Below are 12042 nucleotides of genomic sequence, written 5' to 3'. Positions count from 1 at the left end.
TCTTAGATAATGATCTGTGCCTTTATGATTCGGAAGGGCTCTTGAGGGTTGACAGAAAGCATGTTGGGGCAGAACATGTAGGTGTCCTATGTTGTTCCTAAGCAGTATGCGGGTGATAAAGAAGTAGAAATCAATGGGAACTGGTCAAAATTCTCAGATTTAAAAAAAATTCTTTTACACAAATAGAGTTAAAATGTGAAGAATAATATATTTATCTCTGGTGATAAGGAAAGCAATCTTTATTTGTACCAAAGCCAGTTTCTAATCTTGCTTTAACCAACAGAAGAACAGAGACAAAGAAAAATAAATACAATTAAAAAAAATGAAATCTTTATTTTTTGGCTCATTTGTAATATTGTTTACGATGTTTATGATAATAACAATTTCCTGCATGCATTTCACCAACACATTACAAGTCAAAAGCATTTGTAAAAGAAAGATTCTATATTTAATGTTAGTTTGTGTATGAAACACAAAATGTCCCAATGTCCTTGATTATACAAATGTGCCATTTTTGTTTCTGGGAAATATTGTGGATCCTATTTGTAAGTCTAGTGCAGCGTGATTCAAAAGAATAAGAATAGGCTATGTAAACAAACACTGCAAGACAGCAAGGATTTCATGAACAATGAGACTATCTTGGAACTTCCAATGCAAACAGTGATAGAAATTCACACGTTCCCCTAATATTTTCCTTGCTATGTCCTGTTATCAGATATAACTATTTGGAAACAAGCTGGGTTCCAGATTTACACAATTTACTTCACATTGAAATATATGCAAATATAATATTAAAACAAGATAGTCTACAAATAGTCACTTTTATTTTCTCATAGTGTGAGGATGCCAGCTTGAAAATACTGTGGTTAGAAAGTAAGCCAAGTGAGTGAGGAAAGAAATATAAGAAGCAGTGATCTAAACTTTAGGACATTTTTCTTATATACAAAACTGTTGCCAAATGATATTTCCTTACATTATTAACCACATTTTCAACAGGTTGATCAGTTTGCAATATGGCCTGCGCATTCTGATTTTACACCATATAGTAGTGACTTCAAAATTAAAATGCAAAACTAAAGAAGCTCATAAATAGCCGCACACTATTGCTTAATGGTTTGAAAAAAAGGAGATCTGGTTGGACAGCTTGATTCATGTCAACCACTGAAGCATGGCTTTGTATAGCGGAGGCTCTGGACAGTCGAAAGAACAAGATACAGAAGCAAAAGCATTGACATACATCAGTCATACTCTCCAAACTATCTATAATGGCACAGAATACGTGTCCCATTGAGGTCTTGCAAATTACTCATACTGTGGTACATATCTGATACAATTCAATATGGCAAAGCCATTTAATTCTATGCTCAAATATGCACGACAGTACACTGGTAATATTTACATGGAACAGGGTATTTTATTGATTCATTGCATGTTGCCCATAATGAGAGAGGACAGTAACTAAAGAAAAATGAACTGTTTTGTTTAAAAAAAGGAAACCAAAAAACTCCCAGCTATATATTGGTGAAGCCATTTTTCCAGTACAGAAACTGCATGATATTTTTTAAGCTGTGAATATTTTAACAAAAGCAAGAAGCTGTTCATGTTTAATGATTTGCATAAAAGGAAGTCATAAAAGAAGTCATTGCAAATTCCTGTAAATTAGAGGAGACTTTCCAGGCACATTAATCTGGATGCACGTAATCTGGATGCAGCCATACAAGCAGTTAGATCATCTAAAATAGAAGAGCAACCCTGAAACATGGAAGATGTTACAATTTTTAGCTTTGTGCAAGGTCATATTTTTATTTATGTATGATTGACAAGTGCAAAGCCTATGCAAAGCGCTTCTGTCTGTACATTATAGAGAATCTGAAAGCAGAACACCTGGTCCTCATACCTCTTTCCCCAACATAAAACCTATTACAAAAATAGTCACATATAATAGTAAACAACTTGTGAATTAAAAAATGATAAATACACTAATACTGGTTTTGTAAAAATATGACAAATGTAGCAGTTGCATTACAAACAGTGAAGAGAATTACTGTTCTACGTGTTTTGCGGTATGTGAAACACAAAAAATTATCGCTTCACACTCATTTCATGCTCCATGTTCTCTGTGGAGCCATTTTCCCCCTCATTCTTCGCAGTGTCAGCTGTAGTGAAAACAGTAACCTCATGTCAAGTTTGTTACCCTGATTCACAGAGCTCCAGTTTGATGATGAAGGTTCACTGTTTTGTTATAGGCACTGACCTTAAGTATATATGTAATGCATATATATGCATACACACACGCACACACGCACACACACACACATATGTATGTGTAAAAACTGTCAGTTTGGCATAAACCTCCTACAGGAGTCCAGTTGATGCTTCATTCTCAAAGACTGTAAACAAGTTGTCCCACAAGCAGAACTCTTAGATATTTATTTTTTGTTTTCCCTGACATCTTTACCTTTGTGGTTCTTTTCTGCTTTATCTTCGTATTTTTCTTTGTCTGGCTTTGTTACACTGTCATAAGAAGGTGGGGAAGTTGTAGAGGAACTCTCATCTGTTTTTTCTGGAGTGGAGTTCCCATTGAGTTTATCAATAATTATCTCTTTTATAACTGGTCCATCACCTTTGTTTTTACTTCTGTTATACATACTAGACACCTTTTTAACATTTTGCAGTAAAAGGTGACGTCTGTAAGCACGCTGAATAATGACAGCAGATACCTCCTCCTGTTTTCGTTTCAATGTGGTTGTAATTGGTTCATAGGAGACTTTGGAAGGATTGGCTGCCATGAACCGATCTTCCATCTGTATTCTGAGGGCATCCATCTCCCCACTTTCCCCCAGAACACGCTTTGTGAAAGCAAACAAGATGTCAAGGCAGTGAATTCTGTCACCGCTTACCATGGGCAGATCCATTGCAATAAGCTGGACTTTATTTGGTTTTGCTATAAGAAGAGGAGGATCTAAAGAAGCTGCAAAATCTGATAGTTTACTGTATTCTATGAATTGTGTTGCATCAGGATCGAACTTCTCCCAGACTTCATAGAACATCTCAAAGTCATCCTCACTCAAGGGCTCAGCACTTTCTTCAGTAGCAACACTGAAGTTCTCCAAAATCACAGCAATGTACATGTTCACCACTACCAGAAATGATATGATAATGTAGCTGACAAAGAAGAAAATTCCAACAGAAGGGTTGCCGCAGTCGCCCTTCACGGAGCTCCCCGGATGATCTTTATGGGGGTCGCAGTCTGGCTCCCCACTGTTAAGAATTGGGGCTAGCAAACCATCCCAGCCAGCAGATGTGGTAATTTGGAACAGGCAGATCATGCTGTTGCCAAAAGTTTCAAAGTTGAACATGTCATCAATCCCAACTTCCCTCTTAACATAGGCAAAATTGGACATGCCAAAAATCGCATAGATAAACATGACCAGGAACAGCAGCAGCCCAATGTTGAACAAAGCAGGAAGAGACATCATCAAGGCAAAAAGCAGAGTGCGGATGCCCTTAGCGCCTTTAATGAGGCGCAGGATTCGACCTATTCTGGCAAGTCGGATGACTCTGAATAGTGTGGGGGACACAAAATATTTCTCAATCATCTCAGCTAAGAACATACCTGTTGAAAAAAAAATGCATATTTAAAATTCCAAATTTATGCATGCATTACATACAGAGAGATTTATTTGTGTCTTCAAAACAATCAATAAGTAAGTAAGTAAATAAGGAATCAATAAGGAATTATGAAAAATGAAGACTGCTAGTGCAAGGTAGATAATGTCTGTCAAAGTTATTCCTAAAGCAGTCTGGAAACAGAGGTCTATGTCTTAGTTATAATTAGTTCTTGAAGCTATGCCTATAACCTCTCTCTTCTATGAAGAACTATATTGCCTTAATTTCTGCAAATTAGTGGTTTGGGGTTTTTGTTAACCTGAGGATCTACACTGTATCAGCACAGCCTCTCTTAGGTGTTTTCCTCTTTAATACATTTTAAAACACAATTAATTAGCTTTTAAAAGCTGACAGAAATCCATTCAGCAAGACTTTAGATAACAATGGCAATTAAAAATCTCATGCCCTTTACATAGCTTTCAGTTTTAGTACTGAAAGCTGATGTGAATTCGAGCAATGCTGAAAGCAATGGTTAGTTTGCATATACCACCAGACACTGCTCTTTACATTTGTACATTTCAACCTGATGTGCCAAATAGCTCCTTTATGTCTTTTGGTGTGGAAGATGACAGTCAATCTAATGGGAGAGATAAATATCTTATATACACCATTTCATATATCGCATGCTATAAAGTATGAAGCATCAGAATGTTCTTGAAAAAAATGTTCCCTTTTCCTTCAACTGTTTTTTTTTTAATCTTTTTTTTTAATCCTTTTTTTCTCCAAGAGAATGGCTCTTACCTACTATGGAGAGAATCACAACCACAAAATCAAAAATGTTCCAGCCTATAGTAAAGTAGTAATGGCGAAGCGAAATCAATTTCAGGACACATTCTCCAGTGAAAAGGATAATGAACACAAGGTTAATCCGGGATAAAATTGTTTCCATTTCTTTACTCTGGTCATCTGTTTCTACCATCATTGTGACCATGTTAAGACAGATAAGTATCATGATGCTGATGTCAAATACTTGTTTGGTTACAAAATCAAAGACCATGCCTTGGAATTTGTTCTGCAAAAACAAAGGTAGAATACAGTTTATACTTTGAAAATACTGACATTACAAAATGCCAAATGGGAAAGCAACTTATTGCAAGCTTTAGGAATGCAGAGCAAGACCCATTCACAACACATCTGTTAATATAAACCAAGCACATTCTGGTTTGTGTCTCCTATTAGAAGAGACCAAGAAATATATAACTGTTGGCTGAAGGCATGGGAAGGGTAACAATGCAATAGTAATAACACTGATAATTGATATTATTGGTGTACAAAAATTTGTGTAACTTGATATCCAGCAAGAGTACTGGCCTGATAGAAACTAATTTTCTTAGCTGGTTTTAGAATACTAACCACCAGAAATGTCTCTCTCTCTTTCTTAAACTGATTGTGCTTGGTGAGAACTATAGACTGCTAAAGTTGCAAGTCTCAAACCCATCATGACTGCAATATCTTGGTTATCCTTTAGTACTTAGCCAACTGTTTTTTGCCATATGTTACTCCTTAAGAAAGACTATTTTTAACCACTCAGTGCATAAGGTGCAACAAGTAGTTTATTTTTTCTAAACACTGTAGGAGTTCAGTAAATAACAGAGTAGTGTCTTATCTTACAGACTAAACTATCCTAGTTCATGCTTTACTTCCTAGAACGTTCTTTTATTCTGTAAGACTATCCGCATCTGGTTTTCTCTTTCATATTAGGTGACCATAGGCCTTCAGTCTTGAGCAGCAAGGGCTAGTGCATCCCCATTTTCTACAAATTGTTTGGGAGGAGAAAACAAACAAACAGACAAAAGAAACCACACAGAATAATAAGTTTATTCATGGGTAACAAGAACCACTAAATGGTCTGAACACTCTACTTTTCTAGAGTTTAGGCAGGGAATTATGGGATTCTTCATATTTCAGAGTATATGTCTTGAAATGAAACATGAACAATCTAATCCAGTGAATCTAAAAAAAATAAATAAAAAGTCAGGGGATAAATTCAGAGATTCACAGATTGCATTGGGTTGGAAGGGACCTTCAAAGATAATCTTATCCAATGCAGCCACATCGAGCAGGGACACCTCCAGGTAGATCAGGTTGCCATGGGACTCATCGAGTCTGATCTTGAATATCTCCAGGGATAGAGCCCCAACCACATCCCTGGGCAACCTATTCCAGAATTTTATTACTCTCATTGTAAAGAACTTCCTTATGTCCAACCTAAATCTACCCTGCTCCACCTTTAAACCATCGCCCCTCATCCTGTCTTTACAAGCCTTTCTAAACAGTCTACCCCAGCCTTCCTGTAGGTCCCCTTCTGATACTGAAATGTAGCTATAAAGTGTCCTCAAGAGCCTCCAGGCTGAAAGGCCCTAATTCTTTCAGTCTGTCTTCACAGAAGAGGTGCTTCAACCTTCTAATCTCTTTGTGGCCCTTCTGTTGTAAGGTAATTGTACCTTTACAATAGAATAGCTTGAAAGAAAATAATTCTTTCCAGACAAATAACCTTCTCTTGTTGGCTAAAATCTTATTCCCAAATGAGTATTTAATATTAGGAAAATTAAAGTCAAATCACTTACCACTGGCCTTGGTATAGGTTTCTGTGGCTTTTTGGATCCCAGTTTTTTCATTGCATTGTAATATTTCTTCTGTTCTTCTGTCATAAATATATCCTGACCTCCAAAGTAAATAAATAATATAAAAATTAATTGCTGTCATGTCCATGCTTGCAACATTTAACTGCAGTATGTCTCTCTGTAACACAGTAGTGTATTCATATTTGATTTATGTAACAAAAGTGTATTTGTACTGTGGCTGATCATATGAATTACTAATACACAAAACCCTCCAAATCTTAATGGTGCTTTATCAGGCTGACTGTTGAGGTTTTCCTGTGTCTTCAAACTCACTTTTGCTGACATGACTAAGATGGTTCTTACCATATTCATGCTGTTAAATAACTTGCTGATTAGCATACATTTAGTCCATAGGAGCCTGACTGGTGCCTTACATTTCCTAAATTATAGACAGACTTTCAGGATTACAGCTAGCCAGGTCTGAAAGTTATGTAAAGGGAGAATTTCTGGATCTAATCTGATGGTTTTAATTGCAGAAATCCAATCACCTCTGATGCAAAATTAAGAAAAGTAATCCCAATCATGCCATAGCAAATTATTATCTAAACCACCACTGGAACTTTGACTAATTCAGTCTATTCTTTGTTTGCAAATGTAAATGCTGCTAGTCAGATGTGCAACTGACTTACTGAATTTCTGTATAAAGTAAATTGTGGTTATCGATGAGTCTAAACTAAGTCAAATGGAAACATAATGTCAAATTCACTGAATATTGAAGCCCAAAACATGGCATACTTGATTGCAACTGAGAAAGTAGCCCAAGGCATGTTATTGCTCTTTTAAGCAGCTAGTAATTTATAGTGCTATAGTAACATTTTCAATACTTATCTTCTTTTTTTGTTGGTTGAAGTTGTCTATAATGACACCAATGAAAAGGTTCAAGGTAAAGAATGATCCAAATATGATAAAGATGACAAAATAAAGATACATATACAAGTTGTCCTCATACTTAGGTTGATCTTCTACCTACAAAATATTATAAATTATATTACCTATGGCAATACTAGATATAAAAAACAATCTATGTAATATATGAGTAGGTATATGCCAGCTCAGCTAGAAAAACTATAAACTGCATTCAGTTATTAGGAAGGACCAACACATCTATTCCAATCAATATTTGAAGAAATGCAACCTGATGGAATGATTACTCATATGGAATTTTAAAGTAAATGTGCACACAGATATATTTATGTATGTACATATACACAAAGTTCCTCATAGAGAACACAGAAGCAATGTGAGACAGAAAGCAATCAATAATACTTAAAATTTTAATAGTACAAATCTAAATATTTTATATTGTGTTCAGTATATTTTGTTGCAACAGAATCAATCCATTCTACTATTGCCTAAATATCCCCCAGATTTTTTTTGGTTTTCCAGAATCACATTATGTATTTGGTTGGAAGAGACCTCACAGATCACCCAATCCAACCTTTGACCCAGCACTGAAGGGTCAACACTAAACTATGTCCCTAAGCGCCAGGTCCACACGCTGCTTGAACTCCTCCAGAGATGGTGACTCCACCACTACTCTGGGCAGACCATTCCAATGCTTGATAACCTTCTCTGTCAAGAAATATTTCCTAATATCCAGCCTAAACCTCCCCTGGTGCAGCTTGAAACCTCTTCCTGTAGTCCTGTCAAATCACTTGTCATCAAGGAGAAGAGGCTGCCCCCTCCTCCTGTCAGGAAGTTGTAGAAGGTGATAAGGTCTCCCCTCAGCTTCCTCTTCTCCAAACTGAATAACCCCAGCTCTCTCAGACTCTCCTTGTAGGTCATGTGCTCTAGGCCCTTCACAAGCTTCATTTCTTTTCTCTGGACAAGCTCCAGCACCTCTATGTCCTTCCTATAGTGAGGGGCCCAGAACTGAACACAATACTTGAGGTGTGGCTTCACCCGTGCTGAGTACAGGGGGATGATCACCTTCCTGTTTCTTCTGGCCACAGAGTTTCTTATAGATGCCAGGATGTCATTTGCCTTCTTGGCCACCTGGACACAATGCTGGCTCAAGCTCAGTTGACTATCAACCAATACTCCCCAGGTTCCTCTACAAGTAGCAGCTTTCCAACCACACATCCCCAAGTCTGTAACCTACCATGGGGCTCTTGTGACCCAGGTGCAGGACCTGGCACTCAGCCTTGTTGAACTTCATACAAAGAACCTTGGCCCACCAGTCTAACCTGTCCAGACCCCACTACAAAGCTTCCCTACCCTCTGGCAGATCAACACAGCCACTCAGCTTGGTGTCTCCTGCAGACTTACTGAGGGTGCACTCAATCTTCTCATCTGGATCACTAATAAAGATATTAAAGAGGACAAGCCCCAGTACTGAACCCTGGTTACATCCAACTAAGTGTTACATCCAACTAAGAACAAGAATCTTTCAATACATTTCTAGTGAGTAGGTTTTGTGATGCCTGCACCTCTACTGCACAATGTGCTGAAGTTGAGAAATGCTTTAAGTTAATGAAGTTAATATTACTCGGGGAGATGAATATCACTGTAGAGGATGGATATCACTAATGTGTCTACAACCTAGGTTGTATAGAACTAGTTTAGGTATCAATGTTGCCCTTTTTTGTACAAGGTAAAGCTAGATTTAATTTTGCAGCCAAGATAAAATTCTAATTCCTGGAAAACGTAACAGGTGGCCCTCAACCTTGAAATGTAATTGCACTTAGATAACTAGAAAATGTAAGTGTTCAGCCTAAAGAAACAATGAAATGTACAGCTGCAAATTATAAAACAAGTTTAATATAGTCAATGTGTCATATTTACATCAGACAAATTAATTCATATTCATAACTACCAAAGAAAGTGTTTTTAAACCCCTCTTTGTTTTTATCATTAACTTGAAATAAAAAAATCCAATTAAAATTAATGTGTTTGGCAAATCGAAGGAAGTCAGATTCTTTCTTTCCACTGCAAATGCTAAGATTTCTGCTGTTACAGAAAAGCATTCCTTTCTAGACTAAATGTATCAGAAAAAAATATTGATGCTCATTATAATTCTTAATAGTATCGTATGTGTAGCTGTTGAAATTCTATACTCTATATCAGAATATAACCAACAGATTAACTTTGAAAGTCTTTTACTTACATCTCGTGAGTCAACAGCAGCGTACATAATATCCATCCACCCTTTGAAGGTAGCCTAGAAATAAAATAGTTGTTTATCTTCCCTATAAAAATTCATAATGTGGAAAATAACTAGGTCACAGCATTGAGACCTTAACTTTTAATGAAATCACCTAAATTTATAATCCACATTTAATAACACAGGCATAATAAAATATTTTTCACGGTTATAGCAGGGGGTTTAGAAATTATTAGGTATTCCAACAATATTTAAAAGGTCTTAGGAAGGGCACAGTGTAATTTGAGCTGCAGATGCTTGCTTTGCAGATGAAAAATAGTAGAGTCAGATAGATATTAATGCTGGAGATGTTGAGGTAGAATCTACTAAAATCACTCCCGGTGACAACCATTTTAGCAACTTTCCAGTAGTTTTTGTTGGAGTCAGCAATACAACTTCTGTAGAGATACTAATGTGTATCAGAGTGATTTTGCTATGGCTAAACTGCCACAGTATGTTTAGAAATGTTTTGATCCCATATAACTAATAAACTGTCCAAAATTAAAATATATATTGGTTCTCGAAGTGTAAGATTTACAGAAGACCAGAAAGTGAACTGTGAAAGAGCTGTGATTAACTTCTGTAAAACTTTCAGTCAAATTCCAATAGAGATTGTCTGGGTAGAATAAGGAATAACAAAACATCATTGCTTTAAGAAAGTGATTTTCAGAGACATGGAATGTCCACTTTTGGAGGAACAACAAATGGTTGGTGTGACACATTAGCTGAAGGTGTGGGTACCTGCTCATTATCTGGCATTTGCAAGCTTACTCACAATAAAGAAAAAAATGAGCTAAAAAGCCAATGAAATTAGGAGATAAAGAGCATCTCTCCTGAAGAGATTCAGGAGACAAAGTATCCCAAGGAGTGTAATTTGCATCTGTGCTTGCCCACGTAGCTCTGGCTGGATCTGGTACATCTGCTAATTTTCACAGCAAAAAAGCTTGCACTCTAGAAGCGTTCGTGTCATCCTGACTCTTGCTGTGCATTATGAATTTCCCAGGAAGGTGTGTTTGGAGCAAGGCTTCACAGATCCTTCTGTCTGAGTTGAGAATTGATGGCCTTTTGATTCACTTTGCATAGCAACATCAGAAGAGGCGTAGAGTTTGGTAAGAGCAATAAATACATAGAATAAACCAGGTTGGAAGAGACCTTCAAGATCATCGTGTCCAACCCATCAACCAATCCAACACCACCCAAACAACTAACCCACAGCACCAAGCACCCCATCAAGTCTTCTCCTGAAAACCTCCAGTGATGGCAACTCCACCACCTCCCCAGGCAGCCCATTCCAATGGGCAATCACTCTCTCTGTATAGAACTTTTTCCTAACATCTAGCCTGAACCTCCCCTGGCGCAGCCTGAGACTGTGTCCTCTTGTCCTGGTACTGGCTGCCTGGGAAAAGAGACTAACATCCGTCTGTCTACAACCTCCCTTCAGGTAGTTATAGAGAGTAGTAAGGTCACCCCTCAGTCTCCTCTTCTCCAGGCTAAGCAACCCCAGCTCCCTCAGCTTCTCCTCGTAGGGCTTATGTTCCAAACATCTCACCAACTTTGTTGCTCTTCTCTGGACTCGTTCCAGCAAGTCAACATCCTTCCTAAACTGAGGGGCCCAGAACTGGACACAGTACTCGAGGTGCGGCCTAACCAGTGCAGTGTACAGGGGCAGAATGACCTCCCTGCTCCTGCTGGCCACACTGTTCCTGATGCAGGCCAGGATGCAGGAGAAATACAGGAGAAAATTGGAGGAAGAATGTTAATGGAGACAATAAGCTGAAGTGGTGGCATGCATGCTCAAGGATTCCTTAATCTCTGCAGAAAAAGTAAATTCCAGAAGGGAATATTTGAAAAGGAAAATAATGAAAAAGCAGAACAAATAGAAATAGAGAAAGAAGAATTGAAGGTCCACAATAGTGATGAAGTAATTATAGGCCAACAGTATCTGGAGAACAGTCAGACAAAGCTTCATGAAGTTTTCCTTATACATCTTCAGAGGCAAGTATCGGTAATAAAATGGTTCACTTTTATCTCTAGTACAAGGACAGCAGTAAGATCTGAAGTCAGATAATTAGAATCATCATACACTACTACATCTCAGCACAAAAGTCATGTTGTCTTCAGAAGCAAAGCATTGTGAGCCAGGTAGTTAATTTGGGAATTAAAATCAGGTAGGAATACTGACCTGCTCTAGGATAGAAGGTACAAGCATAGTCCTAGATAACTTGGTAATATTAGAGTAGTAATATTCCATTGACATTTCTGACAGCTTTTGATACAGCAAAAACTTGTAGACAAGTGATTATACAGAGCTCAAACACACATCTAGACACAATTGCTTGCTTGCTTCCATGTGCTGTTTATCCGCAATTATCAAGAGAAAATGTTATGATTGATCGGACATAGTACTCAGTTAGGATCTGTCTATCATTAACTATCCATATCCTTCCCAAAGGCAGCTCCTGCATCTCTCAGAGGATTTCAGACCTCTTACACAAGTACACAAGACTTGTCTCTATGGTACATGAAACATTTGGTAACCTTTGCAGTAGTTGCTTACTTCAGACAAGACAATCAGTAGGAATGTCTGATCTATTTTAAGCTGCTGTC

The 12042-nt window shown here is 37.6% G+C and overlaps 1 protein-coding gene across 1 annotated transcript in view; it reads right to left on the bottom strand.

The window, feature by feature from the left end:
• Positions 1-243: 243 nt before the first annotated feature.
• LOC104309145 (sodium channel protein type 2 subunit alpha) overlaps positions 244-12042 on the bottom strand; it is a 77086-nt gene continuing 65287 nt past the window's right edge. Inside the window, exons 23-27 of the mRNA XM_054175016.1 lie at positions 9400-9453; positions 7122-7259; positions 6237-6341; positions 4411-4681; positions 244-3616 (exon numbers count right to left, since the gene is read on the bottom strand). Of these exons, the coding sequence (XP_054030991.1) occupies positions 2430-3616; positions 4411-4681; positions 6237-6341; positions 7122-7259; positions 9400-9453 (1755 nt within the window). The 3' untranslated portion in view covers positions 244-2429. The remainder of the gene's footprint in view (positions 3617-4410; positions 4682-6236; positions 6342-7121; positions 7260-9399; positions 9454-12042) is intronic.

This window comes from Dryobates pubescens, chromosome 2, assembly GCF_014839835.1.
Source record: "Dryobates pubescens isolate bDryPub1 chromosome 2, bDryPub1.pri, whole genome shotgun sequence".
NCBI lineage: Eukaryota > Metazoa > Chordata > Aves > Piciformes > Picidae > Dryobates > Dryobates pubescens.
The sequence above is the reverse complement of the archived record's forward strand: the minus strand, read 5'-3'. Positions and strand labels throughout refer to the sequence as shown.